Source organism: Coffea arabica, chromosome 2e (genome assembly GCF_036785885.1).
Source record: "Coffea arabica cultivar ET-39 chromosome 2e, Coffea Arabica ET-39 HiFi, whole genome shotgun sequence".
Lineage (NCBI taxonomy): Eukaryota > Viridiplantae > Streptophyta > Magnoliopsida > Gentianales > Rubiaceae > Coffea > Coffea arabica.
The window spans coordinates 20,216,413-20,233,624 of record NC_092313.1 but is presented as its reverse complement, the minus strand read 5'-3'; the positions used below and the strand labels follow the sequence as shown (position 1 = coordinate 20,233,624).

General features: G+C 36.7%; 1 protein-coding gene across 1 annotated transcript; it reads left to right on the top strand.

The window, feature by feature from the left end:
- The first annotated feature begins 743 nt into the window (after positions 1-743).
- LOC113731827 (separase) lies at positions 744-16,964 on the top strand. The gene is made up of 28 exons (XM_027257285.2): positions 744-1,608; positions 1,866-2,037; positions 2,125-2,232; positions 3,199-3,327; positions 3,417-3,817; positions 3,956-4,073; positions 4,238-4,363; positions 5,334-5,633; positions 5,712-5,825; positions 5,985-6,206; positions 6,333-6,463; positions 6,574-6,757; positions 6,862-7,221; positions 7,332-7,379; positions 7,478-7,567; positions 8,459-8,719; positions 8,844-8,967; positions 9,094-9,900; positions 10,930-11,161; positions 11,624-11,726; positions 12,060-12,254; positions 12,703-12,758; positions 12,847-13,073; positions 13,500-13,719; positions 14,317-14,701; positions 15,680-15,919; positions 16,141-16,228; positions 16,364-16,964. Exons 1-28 carry the CDS (start codon positions 941-943, stop codon positions 16,885-16,887), a joined length of 6,633 nt encoding a protein of 2,210 aa, XP_027113086.1. The 5' UTR covers positions 744-940; the 3' UTR covers positions 16,888-16,964.
- Positions 16,965-17,212: the final 248 nt, after the last annotated feature.

Below are 17,212 nucleotides of genomic sequence, written 5' to 3'. Positions count from 1 at the left end.
ATTTTGAAATATCAATAGCAAAAGAAGGGGAAAAATGGAGCTTTTTAGGCCTTATAAGGAGAAATGAATGATCAGATAATTGAATAAAAAATCTCACAATAATTAATGTCTCTACAAATTATGTTAATTAAATCTGAGTTTTGGGGACTTTTATTCTCTTTTAAGAAAAGTAAAAGAAGATAACTATTAATGTCTAGTGCTCAAAATAAGGCATTGGAAATAGGATAAAGCCTATCACACTAGGTTCATGAACTATCAACTGAAAATGCAATTTGAACGTAACGTTTTCACGAATATTCACAATTAAAATGTGTTTGAATAGCAAAAAATAATCCTAAATATTATTTTACTTATATTACATATACAATTTTCAATTAATCTCAAAAACATTACATTAGAAAAAATAATTTCTCATCCAAACACACTAATGTATCATGGCCATAAATGACAAAACTCTCATTTGAAGGCCTTTAACAGGATTAGTATCATGCTTTCAACTCGTGAACATACGTGATACGGGAATGTGCTATTTACAGGGGCGAAAATAATATTGAATTTGTTTGGATATGAGTTTATTTGGATGATTTATTTGAGATAATTACTGTATCACTTTTTATAATGTGATATATATGAAATAAAAAATAATTAAAAAAATAAAAAATATAATTAAAATTTATAAATTAAATTATTTTATCTGAAATCATCACGATTCAAGCAAACCCCACTGCTACTGAACGTTACAGCGCGGCAGCCAGGGATCAGGTCCCTTAGCCATACACCTCAAAAGTCAAAGCTGGTTTTGAATATAATCCAAGGCGCCTAACTTTCCCGCTCATCCACTTTTTTCCAGTTGTTTTTCAAGTCCACCATCACTCATCTTCAGATTTCCCAACCCTTCTTCACCACCACTTCCACGACCACCGTGACGGCAGAGCAATCAATGAACTCCGCCGTGGAGTCCTCCCTACTCTCCAAACTTCAGTCCTCCGCAGATCTTGCCGACATTTATACCCTCTTCTCCAGCTACCTCCACCCATTCAAACCCCACCTAGCACCCAAAAAACCCTCGTCAAGGCCCCCCAAAACCCTAGAAACCACCACCATTCGATCTCTTGCGAAGCAATTCCTCCCATTTCTTAACAATTCCATCTCTTTTCTCCCCAAACGACTTTCCTCCGAAGCCCAAGCCACAAGCCCCAACAAGATTTCCCGCGATTCAGCCTTTAAACTGTTCGATGTTTACCGCCTCTGCCTCAACTGCCTACATTTGGTCTCTTCGCAGTTAGAGTGTAAGACTTACGCTATTTACCTTCAACAGCTTCGACTAGTTCACTGTTTGGAGGCGTGGGAATTGTATAAAGAGGCGGAAACAGAATGTTTCTCAGTGTTAGATGGTCTTAGAGGGATCAATTCTGGGAAATCGGGGGCAAAGTTCAAGAAACTCTTGCTGCCAAGGTTGGACGAAGAGGACGCGGATCAATTATTTGCTGGTCTGGTTGTGGAGACCGTCGTCAGATTGACGAAATGTGCTTTGGTGAATCAAAGTAAAGATGGGAATGATTATAAGCGAGTTATAGCTTTGATTCATGAAGCCACACCTTGGTTTGAGTAAGATTCTCTCGTCGTCTATTTGTTGGTCTCTTCCTTCCCATATGAATACTAATCTACACCGCAATTTGTGCACATGCAAGTGTGTTGTGTGCTCAAATGAAACAATCTTATTGTTCAAAATGCATTGCTATTTTCGGGATTGCATTTGCCTGTTGGTTTGAGGGCCTATGGACGTAATTGTCTTTATTATAGTCGTAGCTTTAGAGTGATGGGGTCGTTTATTGACAGGATTTGTTTTAATTTTGATGGTTCAGTGTTTTAGATGGCAATGCATATGAGAAATGGCATAAGGTACTTCTTGGGCATATATCTAAAATTGCTGTGAAGTTGGTTGAGGAACTGGAGTTTTTTGATCTAGAGTTGGTGCTCGAATTTTGTGATGTGACCTTTTCTGTGTTCAAAAGATCTCAAGATCAAGTTTACAAGGTGAAATACAGATTATTATATGTTTGAGCTTTTGATTTATGTGATGGATATATGTCTAATTGTTTTTTTTTTTGGGTCCCTTGACAGTTGGCTTTGAGAATATGCTGTTGCCTTTTCTCAAAAAAGAGTTGCCAATTGTCTTATATCATTGGCATACTAAATTTTGTGTTGAGCACCTTAGCTTCTGATTGCAAGGTAATGAAAGACTAATTAATGAACAAGTTTTCTTCCTTAATTTTTCAATACCATTTGTTTTGCTGTTGTTTAAATTTGAGATTAGTTGCTGATTTTTGTTAATTTAGAGTTAAATTTGGAAATTATTTACTCTTTGAAGCAATTGGATGCTTCTAATTTGCAAAATCCACTGAATATGGGTGGAATAACTTAAGTGAAGTATTAGGTTCAAGAGTGTTGCTAAACCAATTCCTAATAATGTTGTACCAACTTAATGGCCAATGTGTCTAACATTAAACTGGAGGTATGAAGGCTGAGTGACTTGATTTCCCATTTTTTTCTCCAGAGGCTGGTTACATTTAAGCAAATTGATTTGTTTCGATAGACCTTGCAACTTGATTTATCTTTTTTTTAAGTTGAACTTCTCTTCTTGCCCCCTTAATTTGAACTTCTTTTTTGCCATCTTTCCAGCTTCCATCCTCACCTGTTTAGTTGCTTGCTTTTATTGTAACTCTTTGTTCTTCCCTATGCAATAAAAAATCAGTGATTGTTGTTTAGTAGTTCATTTAGAGATATTTTTTCAGTTCCTGGCTAGAGATTGGATGTATGCTTATTGCAGTAGTTTTCAGAAAGCTCACCTTGGCTTGAATTTTTTAGGTTCTAGAGTAGATCTTTCAATTCATTAATGATGGTTATATTACTGTACTACAAGCAACTTACTACACAGAATGCCTGTTTTTCATAATTGTATTTTGTTCTGTACTATAGAGGTTATTAAGCGATCTCCAGTAGCTATCTTGGACAAAGAAATCTTTGGTGCAATATTCATCACAATAAACAGCAATTAATGCAGTTTGACACTTATTGTAATTATATAGATCAGATGACTGTCCAATTATTCATTGTCTTGAGAATGTTGAATTCAGCAATGAGTTATACTTTATTGAAGTGAGTTTTCATTAGCTATAATTTAATTTTAATCAACAGCTCAACGTGGATTACACAATAATGGAGTTTTTGGAGATTGTCCATTATTGTGCTCAAAGATGTCAGAATGCATCTCCAGCAGTTTGTTCTGCTGTTGCAGAACAGTTAAATAGGTTAGCTGGTTCTCAGGTTTGTCATAGTTCATTTCTATGTTATAGTCCTTTTCTCTGCTGGGAATAGTGCTCTTATTAGTAAAATACATTTGACTTTTTCTGAAGGCTATACCACTAATTGGCTCTACAATGGCGCTTTATTCTGCTGGATTGTTAATCTTTTCATTTGACTGTCAATCAAGAATTGATGAATCTACAACCCGAAGATCCACAGGATTTTTCCTTGATGATGAAGAGATGCTCCAACAATTGCCCATCTATCTTGATTTGATGAAAGAATTTTTCAATATTGGAGGCAGTAGGAATGGCTTGTCAAAGAAACAAATTTCACACGTGCTATGTTATTGTAATGGTCTCAAATTCTTGTGCCAACCACTTGCTAGTTTCATTGTTAAAGAGAGGAAAGAGATATTTGCTGTAAGAAATCATGCAATCTTTATTACCAATCTAAAAATCATCCAGGATGTGTTCAATCAGTTCTGCTACATTTGTCGCCAGTTTTGTGGGTAAGCGCCATGTGTCAAAGTCTTAATTGTTGCAGTAAAGATTATAAATTATACTATTTTTAGAAACAGTATAAATTATAAACATGCACTTTCTGCTGTTCTTTTAAGCTTTGGATGCATCTTGTTTCTTGTATGCAGCACAGGTGCAAACAGTAATGTATCTGTGAACTGTTCATCTGATGATAATACCAAAGTGATAACTCATGTATCTGTTGCTACTTTTGCTCTCTCTCTCAAAACAGGATATCACATTAAGGTGCGCATTGCAAACTATGTTGCCCAAGTAGGGTAATTGTAATGAATTAGATGTTGGTTATTGTTGCTCTTTGCGATTTTCATTGTTAATCAATGTTGTCTTGATATTTTTATTGGTATATCAGAATAATCATATTAAGAACTATGCTTGTCATTTGTGTTCAGGAAAGTGAGAACCTTGTGAAGTATGTTGCTTCAAGTGATTGGATTGAGGCTGATGGATTCAAGTATCTCTTTGCCTCACTCTACAATGTTGCTGTTGTTTTATATAGGAATAAGCAAATGAAGGAGGTAGATGCACACAAAGATACTGTTTTCAGTAACATGAAACACAATACTACTACCATGCTAAGTAATGTGCTGTTTGTATGAATGAAAGCTGGCATATTTAATATCCCTATTTTTGGGTTTGATTTTGCTTTTCTTCTTACTAATGTTCTGTAATAGTTTTCTGGAATTTTTATCCAGATTCTGTGAATTGAAAAGTTTATTGGTAATTTGTGATTAATGGCATCCAGTTATCAGCTTTTCTAGTGGTTTAACCGGTTCTTCAGTGCTTCTGCAATTATGTTGTTTGTTGATAAAAAGAATTTTTATTTGGAGTTAATAGTTTCATACTTTTCATGTGAAAGTGCTGCTTCATGAAGTCAATGAATCTTGTTTGATGTGAATACAATTCCCAGTTATGTGGTCTGGAAATTGAGATTTTGCAACCTCTTTCTCTCTGATTGATCTAGATGATGAATTATTGTCTCATGCAGGAAAATTTGAGAATGCTACATAGTAATTCAAACATTTAATTGTGGGTATTACTGTGAATAGGTAGCTCTAATTGATTCTAGGTATCCATGAATAGAAAACTTCTTGTTGGTGTGTTCAGTTATTCAGATTGTAGGATTTCATAACGCAAAATGTGCTTTTCTTTGTGACAGGTGATTTGTTGGTTCTTATACTAATGAATCTCGAAAGTTATTTCAGATGTTAGATGATTAATCTTTAGTTCTGTTAAAGTCTGAAACAGGATTTTGTTATTCATGCTTGTCTTAAATGTATTCAATGAAATCCTAACTATTTTTTGCTGTGGTGATTGCCATTTCTTTTCTTCATGTGCATGATACTATAAGTTATGAGTCTCTAAACCTTGAATTTGACTAACTTTTTGGTGAATGTAATCTGGTTATGTACCAACAATATGGAATCCTGTGTTCATGAACTTCTAGATGCTTTGGCTTCCATCAAGTAGTTTTTCCCCCTTTCTCAGGCTTCAAAAGCTCTAACACTAAGCTGCAAGGCATCCTGGAATCATGTAGTATATCATTGCAAATCCAGTGAGTTTCGGGGAGATCAGTCAGGACATTGTTTTAGAGCTTTTGTGGATGGGGCCATGAATTTGGTCAATGACGCATCTGAAAAAACAGCCTTTCTATTGGACCTACTTTTTGAAAACAATCAATGTAAGATTAACAGACAGCTCAAAGATAGCCTTGAAAAATGGTGTATTGCAGAATATATGTTCAAATCACTTCCATCCCCTTTAGCTTTAGTCAGACGTTGGGTAAAGGTAACTTATAAATGCCTCCTTATTTGTCTTTTACAAATTCTGAGCATATTCAGAATCTTACTTTTCTCATTTTTTCAGATACAAAATAAACTCTGTAAGAATTTAAGTGAGCATAGCGCACCAACTTTGTATTGTTTGCTTTCATCATCAGTAAATGTGTCTGAAAGGGCTCTCGGTGTACTATTGGAGCAGGTTTGGCTTCTTTTTTCCTTTAATGGCTGAGTTTGATAATTCTCTCTATCTCTCTCCCCCACACACACAGTCTCACTCTCTTCTATTTTTGCATTCTATACACCTTTTTACTTGTATTTGTTGAAACAATGTTGATCATTTCTGGTAAACCTTTATCAGGAACTAGTTGCCTATAAAGCAAAGAGTGCTGTGGATCCAAGATTTTGTCTGAAAATGCGAATGAAGATCATAGGCATCCTTTTGGAGAAAATATACATCTCTAGTGATACCTATGTCCAGAGGTCAAGAATTCTAATTACAAAAGGAGAGGAATACCGAGAACTTGGAATTGAAAGTCTGGATGAGTGCATACAGTGTTTATGTGATGCAATTTTGTTATTAGTAAGCTTTATCTTCAATGATGCTCTTCCTCTTCTTTTTAGCCCCCTTTAGGTTCTTGAATTTTGATTTGGAATCCTGTGGTTTCTTTCTTGTGGTTGTGGTGGTCCGAAATTGTTAATCATCCAGAGGGACTTCTGTGATAGAAATTCAAAGTATGATGGTCAAGCTCTCCATCTGATGGCCTGTGCTTATTGTTTACGTGCATTGTCTGCACAGGAGAAAATTGAAGCAAACTCAAAGGTGTTATTGCTTAAAAGGCTAGTCTCCAGCATTGAGTAGTATATGTTAAGGGGTTTTTATCTATATGGATCATTTTTCCAAAAAATTGTTTCTTTATTTAATTTCCACCTGCTTTTGTCATGAGCAGCTACTTTGAAGATATTCATGCTGCTGTTAATCTGTGGTTGCACCGACATCAAAGCATTGCTTCTAATCATTGCAATACTCTCGAAGATGTACTACAGTTGTTTCACCAGAAGGTTCACCCCCTTCTGTCTTTTGAGAGCATGTTAAAGTTGTTGTATCATGTTCTTGATTTTTTAGCTATAAAGGTAAACTTTGTACCTTACCAACTCTGAATCTGTACAGTAAACATCATGTCTGTCAACATCTTTAGACAAATATGGTCTAATTAGTGGTCCTGTATTTGTTCCAGGGCTATATGGAAATTCATGCAGACATATATGAGATAATTATTCAATTGTTCAAATGGAAGAAACTTCCTTTGGAGGAGGTTCTAATTATGCTATGGAGAAGTAGAAGGGTTGGACATGCCATCTGTGCTTCACCTATAAGCGAAACCTTAGTCTCAAAGTTGTCACAGCATTATGGTAAAGTTTCTGAGTTTATTGGGTATTGGATAAAATGTATGCAGCCTTCACATGCGCTGCTAGTTGGATTCAAACAAAGGTTCTTTTCAACATTACCTGTCTCTGCGCAAAACTCATTTGAACATGAAAGTCTAGAGATCACAGATGATGAAATCAAGTCAGTTGCTTCTGATCCTACTTTCCATGTAAGGCCTTTAACATGTTGGCAAAGTATTGCTGCACATTATTATTTTTTGTTTGTTTGTGTGTTCTTGCTTGAGGAACTTGTTGACCTTTTTGCCTTTTCTCTTGCCAGGTTTCTATAGAAGAAGTCAAACTTGCTGCTTCTGATCTTACTTCCCCTGTGAGTCCCTCTTGAGAAAGAATTTGCATTTCCTTTCCTTTATGCAGCTCTAATAGTGTCCTCAGACCTTTTAAACCTGAAAGTTTTTCTTGTCTTAGGTGCCTGAATCCAGCACTGGATGTTTTCTTTCTGCACATCTCTACTATGACTTGAGTGAAAGATTAATTATGCAAGGACAAGTAGTTGAGGTATCCTAAACAGTCGCTACCATAATGATGTTTATTCAGTTTTAATTTGCATTTTGCTGGAAGAAGGAACTAGTTGGTAATTATCAGTGCATCTTGCTGGCTTAGAGAGAGACAGCGAAATGCAGATTCATTACTTTCTGTTTGGGTCTTGAAAACAAGATTAATGAACCTGGGAAAATGATGGAATGACTTCTGCCTTTTATGAGATCTCAATTGTTTTCCTATATATGGAATAGCTTTTGGTTTTTGTGTATTGCAATGATGTTATTATAGGGGATTATACAATTAGCATGAACAGGTTATAGGGAAGAAACTAAAAGGAAATCTTTACTTGCTTCTCCAGAAAGAATAAGGCTTACACTTATCCCATATTTAAGTTGGAATTTATTGTGTCTATGCTTCAGAACAAAAGAATAATGCCCATACCCCTGAATACTAAAGGTCAAATGTCTTGACAAAGGAGCCCTTCGTGCTTGTTGAAGAGATACAGGGCAATTTCAAAGCCTTATGTCTTGATGGTTGGTGTAATTTCTTAGCATTGTGTTGATGGTTCGTTCAATTTTTCAGCCTTAGTCACTGTGATCTATGATGTATTTAACAATTAGCTAAAATAAGTGATGTATAATCATAAAGTGGATGTCTTAATTTCTTCAATTTGATAATTGCTGATTATCCAGGGCAGTAAGTTGATAAGAGATTTCACACAATTTAGCCTAAAATACTTGTAACTTGCAATGTGGGCCAGCAGAAATCTTAACCTTCTGATCAACTAGTTGTTTTCTGGTGATTTCTGGTTAATCTATAATGTTCCTGAAATAATTATATTCTTGAAACTGGCATGCTAATTTTGGTTCATATCCGACCATTTTGATAAGTTTTTTGGATTTTCAGGCTCTTTCATATGCAAGGGAAGCCTACCAATGTCGTACTAAACTCTTGCGAGAGAAATTCTTATATTCTGTAAAGAATCAGGCTGAGATTAATCATGAAAATGGAGATGGCACCCAAAGGCATTGCTATAGCCTTGAAAACTTCCAAATGCACAATTTAGTGGCTACTGAAGCTTGGAATTATGGTGCTCCATGTGATTTTGAGAGCTTTGTTTTGACTTCTTGGAATATACTTCAGTGTTATCTTGAAAGCACACTGCAGGTTTTTTTTTTCCCGTCATCTATTAGGAACTTGAATCCAACAAATTGCACACACTCTTTTTACAGCGAGAGTTGCGATTGTTCCACTGAGGGTACTTTTTTCAATGACTACTTTGTTGTAACAGGTAGCAAATATTCATGAGATACTTGGAGAGGCATTGGAAGCTGAAGCTCTTCTACTGTGGGGAAAAGAAATTGCCATTCGTCAGTGTCTGCCCCTTTTTGTGATTTCTTTTACTTCAATGCTAGGTACTGAATTCTTTAACTGCTTATTTCATTTGTCATGCAAGGCTTGTGCCTGGGAAATCTCTGGACTTTTCCTGGCTACAAAGGAGATTGGACAGTGTATTTAGTTACTGGTTGCAATTTTGTCAGGGAAGCTCTACCACAAAAGGATGCTCTGGGAATTGGCAGAAAGGGAACTAAAAGCTGCTTCACAGCTCATGGCTGACAACTGCAACATGATTTCTTGCTCAAAGTGCAGGATGCTTCTGGAGTGTACCATTTATCAACAACTGGGGGATTTGTACAAAAGCCATTTGTGCAGTAACGTGACTAATCCTTCTTTTGAGATGTTATCTTATGCTGTAGAAAAGCACAGATCAGCCTTGCATAAGTTGAATAATTTTGAGTGGGATTATTCTACCGGTAGTTTTCCAGATGCAACTGGTGAGCAGGATGAGTATAGAACTAGAAGCTCATTTTTCAGCTGTTCGATAGATCCTTTGGATACAATAGAGCTCCCTTCCAAAAATGAATTGCCCGACACAAAAACTCAAATGAAAAGACCTAGGAAGACTAAAAAAGATGACAAAGCTTCCTCACTGCATGGACAGTGCTTGGTTGCAGGCCATCATTTGAGGATGACTCGATCTAGATGTCGGTCTTTGCAAAAAAGTGGTGGAAGTCTATCAAGCAGTGATCAATGTGGGCCTCCCATAAAGTCAAACAATGATCACTTGTTTGCTTCTAATGTTGCACCTAATCAAAGAGGACTCTTATCAGAAGCTAAATTGTCTCTTGATGACTTTGCATGTGAAATCACAAGGTTTTGCAACAAAATCAAATGTTGGCATTGTCTTGCTCTTGAAGCCCTCAAGTCTAAGTCTTTGACAGATTTTGTGCATATGAACTGGGACCTCGTCCACAGACGGAGCTCCTTAACTTTGCTCATCAGCATAGGTACAGTAAAACCCCAAGAAAAATCCTTGCTATGTTTATGGTGCAATACTTGTCTTGGGAGTTGCATATTGTGTACTGTAATATTGTGTATTTGGTCTTGAGCATCTTCAATAATGTTGAAAGCCAGATAAAGCAGTTGCATCTAACTGGTTTATATTTCTTTATATGTCTAAATTGCTGTTGCTGAAATTACTTGAGCTTTGGTTTTAGAGCTTGTCTTTAACAATCTTTCTTCACTGGGTGTGTGAATTGGGTTTCCAACATTAGGGACTCTAGGGTGTCATTTCTGGGGCAACCAATCTAGTGGCAGAAGAGATAATATTAGACCATATTTGTTGCTAAAGTTTGTCAGAGTTTTCATAGTTTGAGGGAACCATGATCAACATGTTCTTTCTCTGGTTCTAGCTAAATATCTATAAGTATTTTAATTGTGATACCTGCACATGATATCATATTGAAATGCTGAAATGCCACTATTGCTCTGTCTACTGCTTCTAGCACGTATGCCTGTCAAAAAAAGGATAGACAGATCGGATTACCACTAAATCATTTTCAGAGAAAATGGATTGCATATTTGTCTGGTTAATTTTAAGTTGAGCATCTATTACAGTTTGAACCTGAAGCAATGCTTGTGTTCCAGCACTTCTGGTAGAATGTTGGTCAGGTTCTTTTTGAGTATACTTGGACAAAGATGGGCATAGTGATATTAGTTGTGAGTGTAGCATGAGTTGAAATTTATCGTTTGACTTAAACTAACTAGGACTTAATGCATGTGTTGCTGCACGGACTAGGACTTAATGCATGTGTTGCTGCATGGCTGCTAGAATATTTGGTAATGTAGTATTTGCATATGCTTGGACAAACATGGAGATAGTCATGCTAGGCTGATACTCGCTGTGTACAAAGCATCTAAAAACATAAATTTCAGTTCTAAATTAACATTTTTGTTTGTCACTTTCATTGCTTATTTCTTTTCTTGTTCACTAGTCTGGAAACTTTTACACCATGCATGTTCTCTGTTGGCTACAGGGCAATGTTTGGGCACTTATGCTGATGACCATAATGCACATAAGATTGTTTTGATGAGTGTATCACTGCTGGGGAATCCATCCTGTCCAAAGTACTGTTCATTTTCCTCTATGTCCTTAATTGATTCAATCAATAAGGATATCCAAGGAGATGTATTTGCTGTTGAGCATGCAATGCTACTTTACAATATCTGCCGGATTGCTGTGAAACACTACTCTTTTGGGTTTGCCAGGTATATGTTGCAGAGTATAACTCAATAATCTGTCTATCCAACACATTATACTATGTGCATACATCTCTTACATGCTATGTCATGAAGGTCAACTTAATAGCCAGTAGTCACTGATATTTTTGTCAAAATTAATGGAGTTCCTTTTGATTTAAAATTCACAAGAGTGAGAACAACTTTAGGAGTTAACTGGTTATATGACTAAGAAGGTTGTAGCTGTTTAAATGAGCTCTTTTTTTTTTTGTGGAAATAAGTTCTGGTTTAGGCACATATGGGATACCTTATAGAGATAACAATTCCAGTTGAAATGATGTTATTCTTTTCTGTATAATTTGTTCCTACTTGTTTCTTTGTGATTATTTTCGATTTGCCTGATAGATGAGGATTGCCTTCACACTGGTGCTTCTTGAGCCCATCTAATATTTGTGTGCTACTCTGTCTCACTTTTTCTCTTATGTCAACCAGGGAGAATGGTTGCCAATTGTCATGTATTGGGATTCCCAGAATCTTTTCTTGGTTGAAGCTGGCATTTATGCTCTGCTGTCAAGTTCCCTTACTTTCTCAGAAGGTTAGGTCTTTTCAGAGCTTTATATTTTTTCATGCTTTGAACCAACTTAGATACAGCAGATTCAGGCTTGATACGATGACCATGCCATATATTGCCTCTTGGCTTATTATTAATGAAATCACTGGTTGGTTAGTTATTAGAATTTAGTGATAATGGTTCCCATCGTGTACCAGTATGGGACACCACGATCATGCATTAATCTGCCAATGACAGTTTCTGACAATCAGATTTGAATTTGGATTGGTCTAACATAGGTTAACTGTGGTGTCTTACCTTCCATTTAGTTAGATAGCATTTGGTAATTGACATCCAACCCAAAATGCAATGCAACAGGTTTCCAGGTTGCTTACTGTGCTCTACATGCTTTCGACCTCAGTTGAGGCTTTTTCTATGTCACCTGATGAAGCAGTTTCTCAAAGTCACTGGGCTACATTTTTCCACCAAGCTTCGATTGGTAGTCATTTTAACCAGCAGCTACTTTCTAGCATGATGAGGAAGCCAAAAGTTGAAGGCATGATGGGTCTTGAGGTATGCGTTCTGATATATGCTTTGTTCTTCTGCAGTAGTGTGTTGGTATCTCTTTGATGTTTTGTTGATTTCTTTGAATTTTCTGCTTTTACTATACCACCGTTTGGTAGGCACCATACTGGGCTTTGCTTGCCCTTCATTAGATCAACAACCATCTTTGTGGACAGGAAAAATGGTGCTGACCTTTTGTTTCCTTAGTAAGTTTTGAGGCAGTTATGACAGACTGCCTTTGGTTGGTCTGAAACTGTTAATTCTTGAACTCTGGCCTCTCTGTTTCATGATTTTCTTGTTGCTACAGCAGACTTTCGGCTGTTAAAAACATGATTTCTGGTCTAATGTGCATATTTTCTGCTCATAATAGCTCTTCTTATTTACTTCTACTGAGTTGCATATTGTTTTGAATGCTAACAGTGTTTCCTGATATTCATTCCTCGTGTTTCTGTTACAGGATTGTTCTTTTTCTAGCTCAAATTTTGTTTCCCTCAGTGCCATTAGCTTCCTCAGGTTTTGATTTGCCTTGTTGGGAGAATTTTTCACTATTTTACAAAGTTCAGTCATTTCCATGTTTCTAAGATCTTTCTTCCTGATGCAGGCTTGCACCTGATTCACTAGAAGGTTTGGGCAAATATGTGATGAGATTCTTCCAGGAACTCCCTTGCACTACCATAATCTGTATTAGTGTTATAGGAGGTGCTGATGCCATTCTGTTGAGAGAGCTATTGTGTTGTACCTCTGCTCGAGCATGGATCCTCTTGTCCCGCTTGAATTCTAAAAGCCATCCCATATTCCTAGTTCTGCCTATAGAATCACTGTTAGAAGGTAACCATGCTTGCGTTTTTTAAGTTGGCTTTGAAAATGTTTGAGCCAAATGAGGACTAAAAGAGTTGAATATCGGTAAGAATGTTCTGATATCCTGAATAAAGGAGTAATTTTGACAAAAAGAACTTCAACATTGAGAATGCCTTGGTAAAGTTTACCCTATGTTGGATAATTGGAAAACTAGCATGGATGGCATTGAAATCTGTTCACTATTTTCAAATTAACGTACACAGTTGTCTTAAATGCTTTTTAGCTTATTATGTAAAATTGGAAATCATCAGTTTATAATCTGCATGTTTAATTCAACTTTGAGTCACCAAAATTGGTGTCTCCTTGTGTAACCTGGGAGAATACTATATACAGGATCTCTTATAAGACATTAATATCAGGCTACCCCTTTTCACTTGTCTGATACTTTGTTTGCAGAAGCATCATTTGATATTTCCCTACAAGGCGAAGATTTTGTCAGCCAGTGGCGCTGTCCATGGGTCTATACCGTGGTGGATGAAATTGCCCCAGCTTTCAGATCTATACTAAGGGAGAATTACTTGTCTTCAGCATCTCCAAAAGAAGACTCTACAAGCAACAGGGTACTATGGTGGTCACAGAGGAAAAGGCTTGATGATTGCTTTGGTAAATTTTTGGAGTAAGTCTTTCTCCCCCTGGAAATATAATTCTGCCTGCACTAAGGAGAAATGAATGTGTGCATTGTCATTTGAGACTTTTTCATTTGTTTGTGATCAATCATACAACTGATTAAGATGGATCTCAAATATAATCTGACTGCAATGTCTATTTTTCTTAGGTAATGTCTAATTTGGTTTAAAGTAAATCTCAATGAGTTTTAGCAAGAGAAAAATCTGGAGTGTTTATGTGATGGGGACCTCATGCAATGTTATATCTAAGTTGTAAATGACAGTGATATCTGTTGTCTAGATTAGAATGAAGAGGACGGTTACTTGTATACATACACACATGCATATGTATGTATGCAAACACATGCATATACACATATTTGCATGTGTTTGTATATATGTATATGTATATTACACCATTAGCTTCGATGAAAGCCATATTCCATGCCCTTGGTTGCGTGGGAATCTTTCCCTTATTAGGCTTCCCTATTCTATGTTATACCGTAATTATTGGCTTAAGCAATTGTTTTCCTGAATTTGATAAGATCCTTTTGAAATCCTGATGTTTATGGCAAGCAATGTTACAATACAGCATCTTTTTGACTCAGGTACTTGGAAGATTCATGGCTAGGTCCTTGGAAATACTTACTGTTAGGGGATTGTTTGGACAGCAAACATGTCAAGTCTCTGGGAAAGAATCTAATGGATAGTCTTTTGCACAAATGTAAAGTGAATGTTGATAAGGATCTTGCTGAAGTTATTCTTGGTGGTGCTTTGTATTCTTCTGAAATAAGAGAATGTGGGTTACAGCTTATTATTAACAAAGGATGTTACATTGGTGGATGTTGTGAGGCATTATCCAATGCGTCTACTGAAGTCAGAAGACTTTCCCTGGAAGTGTTTGAGACAATCCTTGAAACAGGACTTGCACTTGCAGAGACTGAAAGCCTTGGCCGGAAGCCTGTCACTCTTGTTTTGGACTCTGCGGTGCAGGTGCGATTTGGGTATCTCTCACTTACTGTTTACTTCAGTGTTTTTTAACTCGTTTTTATCATTAAAAGTTTCCTGGAGCACTGTACTTAGGGGAAAGTTATGTGTGGGATTGACAGAGTCTATGAACAATATCAACCCCTTTGTTTGAATACGGTGAAAGTTATGTCAAAAAAACAAATTGCAATAAGATGAGATGAAGGAAAATGCACAATACTTTGTGTATCGTCAACAAAGTTATAAGGGAAATTGGTAGCAATAGATAGTTGAAGTTTCTGTAACAAAACTCTCCTACAAAATCCTGCAATTTGAGAGTACACTAAATGCTGGAAAGTGTAAAAAAGTAAAAAAAATATCTACATTTCCTATCAACCTAACAGACATGAGAAAACATATTTTCCCTCAGCTTTCTACACTTCCCTCAGAACCAACTGCTCTGGAAGTGGAAGCTGAGAATATGGTAGGATTAGTTTTTGAAACTGGAACCCTCTCTTGGTCCTATCATAATCTCAAAGACGTCCATTCTGACAATGATACTTTTAACTCAAATGATCTCGGGTTTCATATCTTGTTAGCAGAACTCTTTCATACCCCAAACTGGCACAGGTGAACAAGTCCCTTGGAAAACCAGCAAGAGGAAAGTTTAGTGTAATCAAAATATGGGTAAAATAATGATTAAAACAGTTTTAAAAGGCTAATTGGGTAGATCTTTTGGTAGTTTTTTGAATTGTAAAGTGAACCACAGTAAGATTGATATATGCTTGGATAATCTGATTGACATTAACTGCAAGTATTAACAAAATAACATAAGCTTGTTTGTTCTTCAACTACCCTAGCTGGATACAGCTCAATCAGGTACTTGAGTGACTTGTGCAGTCGGTGACGAATCATACCATGTTCATTTACATATATTTTTTGGAATAAAAGGATGAAAGGAAAGGCAATTTCTAGATCTAGTAATTGATCAAAAACTCCATGCAGATGCTTCCTTGGGAGAGTCTACCAATACTAAGAAATGAAGAAGTCTATCGCATGCCTTCTGTTGGCAGTATCTGTACCACACTTGCTAGATGCCATCAGTATCAGGATCAGCTGCCTGAGCAGGGTGAAGCTTTCCCAGTTATAGATCCCTTGGATTCCTTTTATGTGTTGAATCCCAGTGGTGATCTTAGCCGCACACAGGTTGAATTTGAGAATTGGTTCAGAGATCAGAAGTTTGAGGTAATTATTTCTTGATTAGCTAGACAGTTGGAAAACAGGAATATGTAGTTCAAATTGCATTCAAATCTATGCTTTCTGGGAATAGACAACGATCATCTGTTCACGTGTGTCATTAGTCAAGTGTTTTTTACTGCATTGTACTAGTTTGCTACTTTTTATTTGAAACTTGAAATGCAAGGTCGTAGCATATACATCAAATGCTTGCTTGACTTGCTTTACAGGGGAAGACAGGAACTGTGCCTAAAAGTGAAGAATTGGTGGGGGCATTGAAAATCTATGACCTCTTCATTTATATTGGCCATGGAAGTGGTATGGATTATTTGAACTTTTTGCAATTGCTATGACTGGATAATGACTTCCGTGGCTAGTTTATCCTTATTCTTTGCATCTTTATAGACTACCTGTGTTGATAAATGACACTTGAATGTACCTGTTGAACTTCAGGATCCCAATATGTTAATGAACACGAGATTAAGAAGCTCAATAGATGTGCTGCTACTCTACTCATGGGTTGCTGTAGTGGATCTTTGTCTATGAGCGGATGTTATGCTCCCCATGGTACCCCACTCTGCTATCTCTTAGCTGGTTCTCCTGTTACAGTAGCAAATTTATGGGAAGTGACTGATAAGGACATTGATAGATTTGGTAAAGCTATGCTGGACGCATGGTTGAGAGAAAGATCGGTTGTTTCAGAGAGGTGCACTAGATGTGATATGCTCTTGGACAAATTTAAGTCCATAAATATCGGTGAGACTAGAGGAAATGGAAAAGAAAGAACAAGAAATAAATCACCTGATAGTTGTGTGAGTGTGTGTAGTACTTGTAACCGCAGACCCAAGATTGGTTCATTCATGGGGCAAGCTCGCAAAGCTTGTAATCTACCTTTCTTGATCGGAGCTTCTCCCGTTTGCTATGGTGTTCCGACAGGTATAGCTGAAAAGAAAAGAGTTGTCGTATTATCCCCCTGAAATTTGTTTGCCAGGGAATAGTTTCATTCTTTGACAAGCTTAGTATAATCTACAAGTCAATTTTACATTATTGTCCATGCGAACTCCAAAACCTCATTTTGCTTTTGAGTTGGCTTGCTAACTCCAGAAAATTCCAGCAATTTTCTTTTGAACGTGTGAGTGACTATGAGGATGATCGTGGAAAATGACCAAGGCACCGTTAGGATTTGAGTGGGAGGCAAAGAAATTGAAGGGATTTGACTTTTATTGTTTGGATTAATTTTTGAGAAAGGAAAAAATTTAATTATTTTGTTGAGTTATGATTTTTGTTTAAAAATAGGTGGAA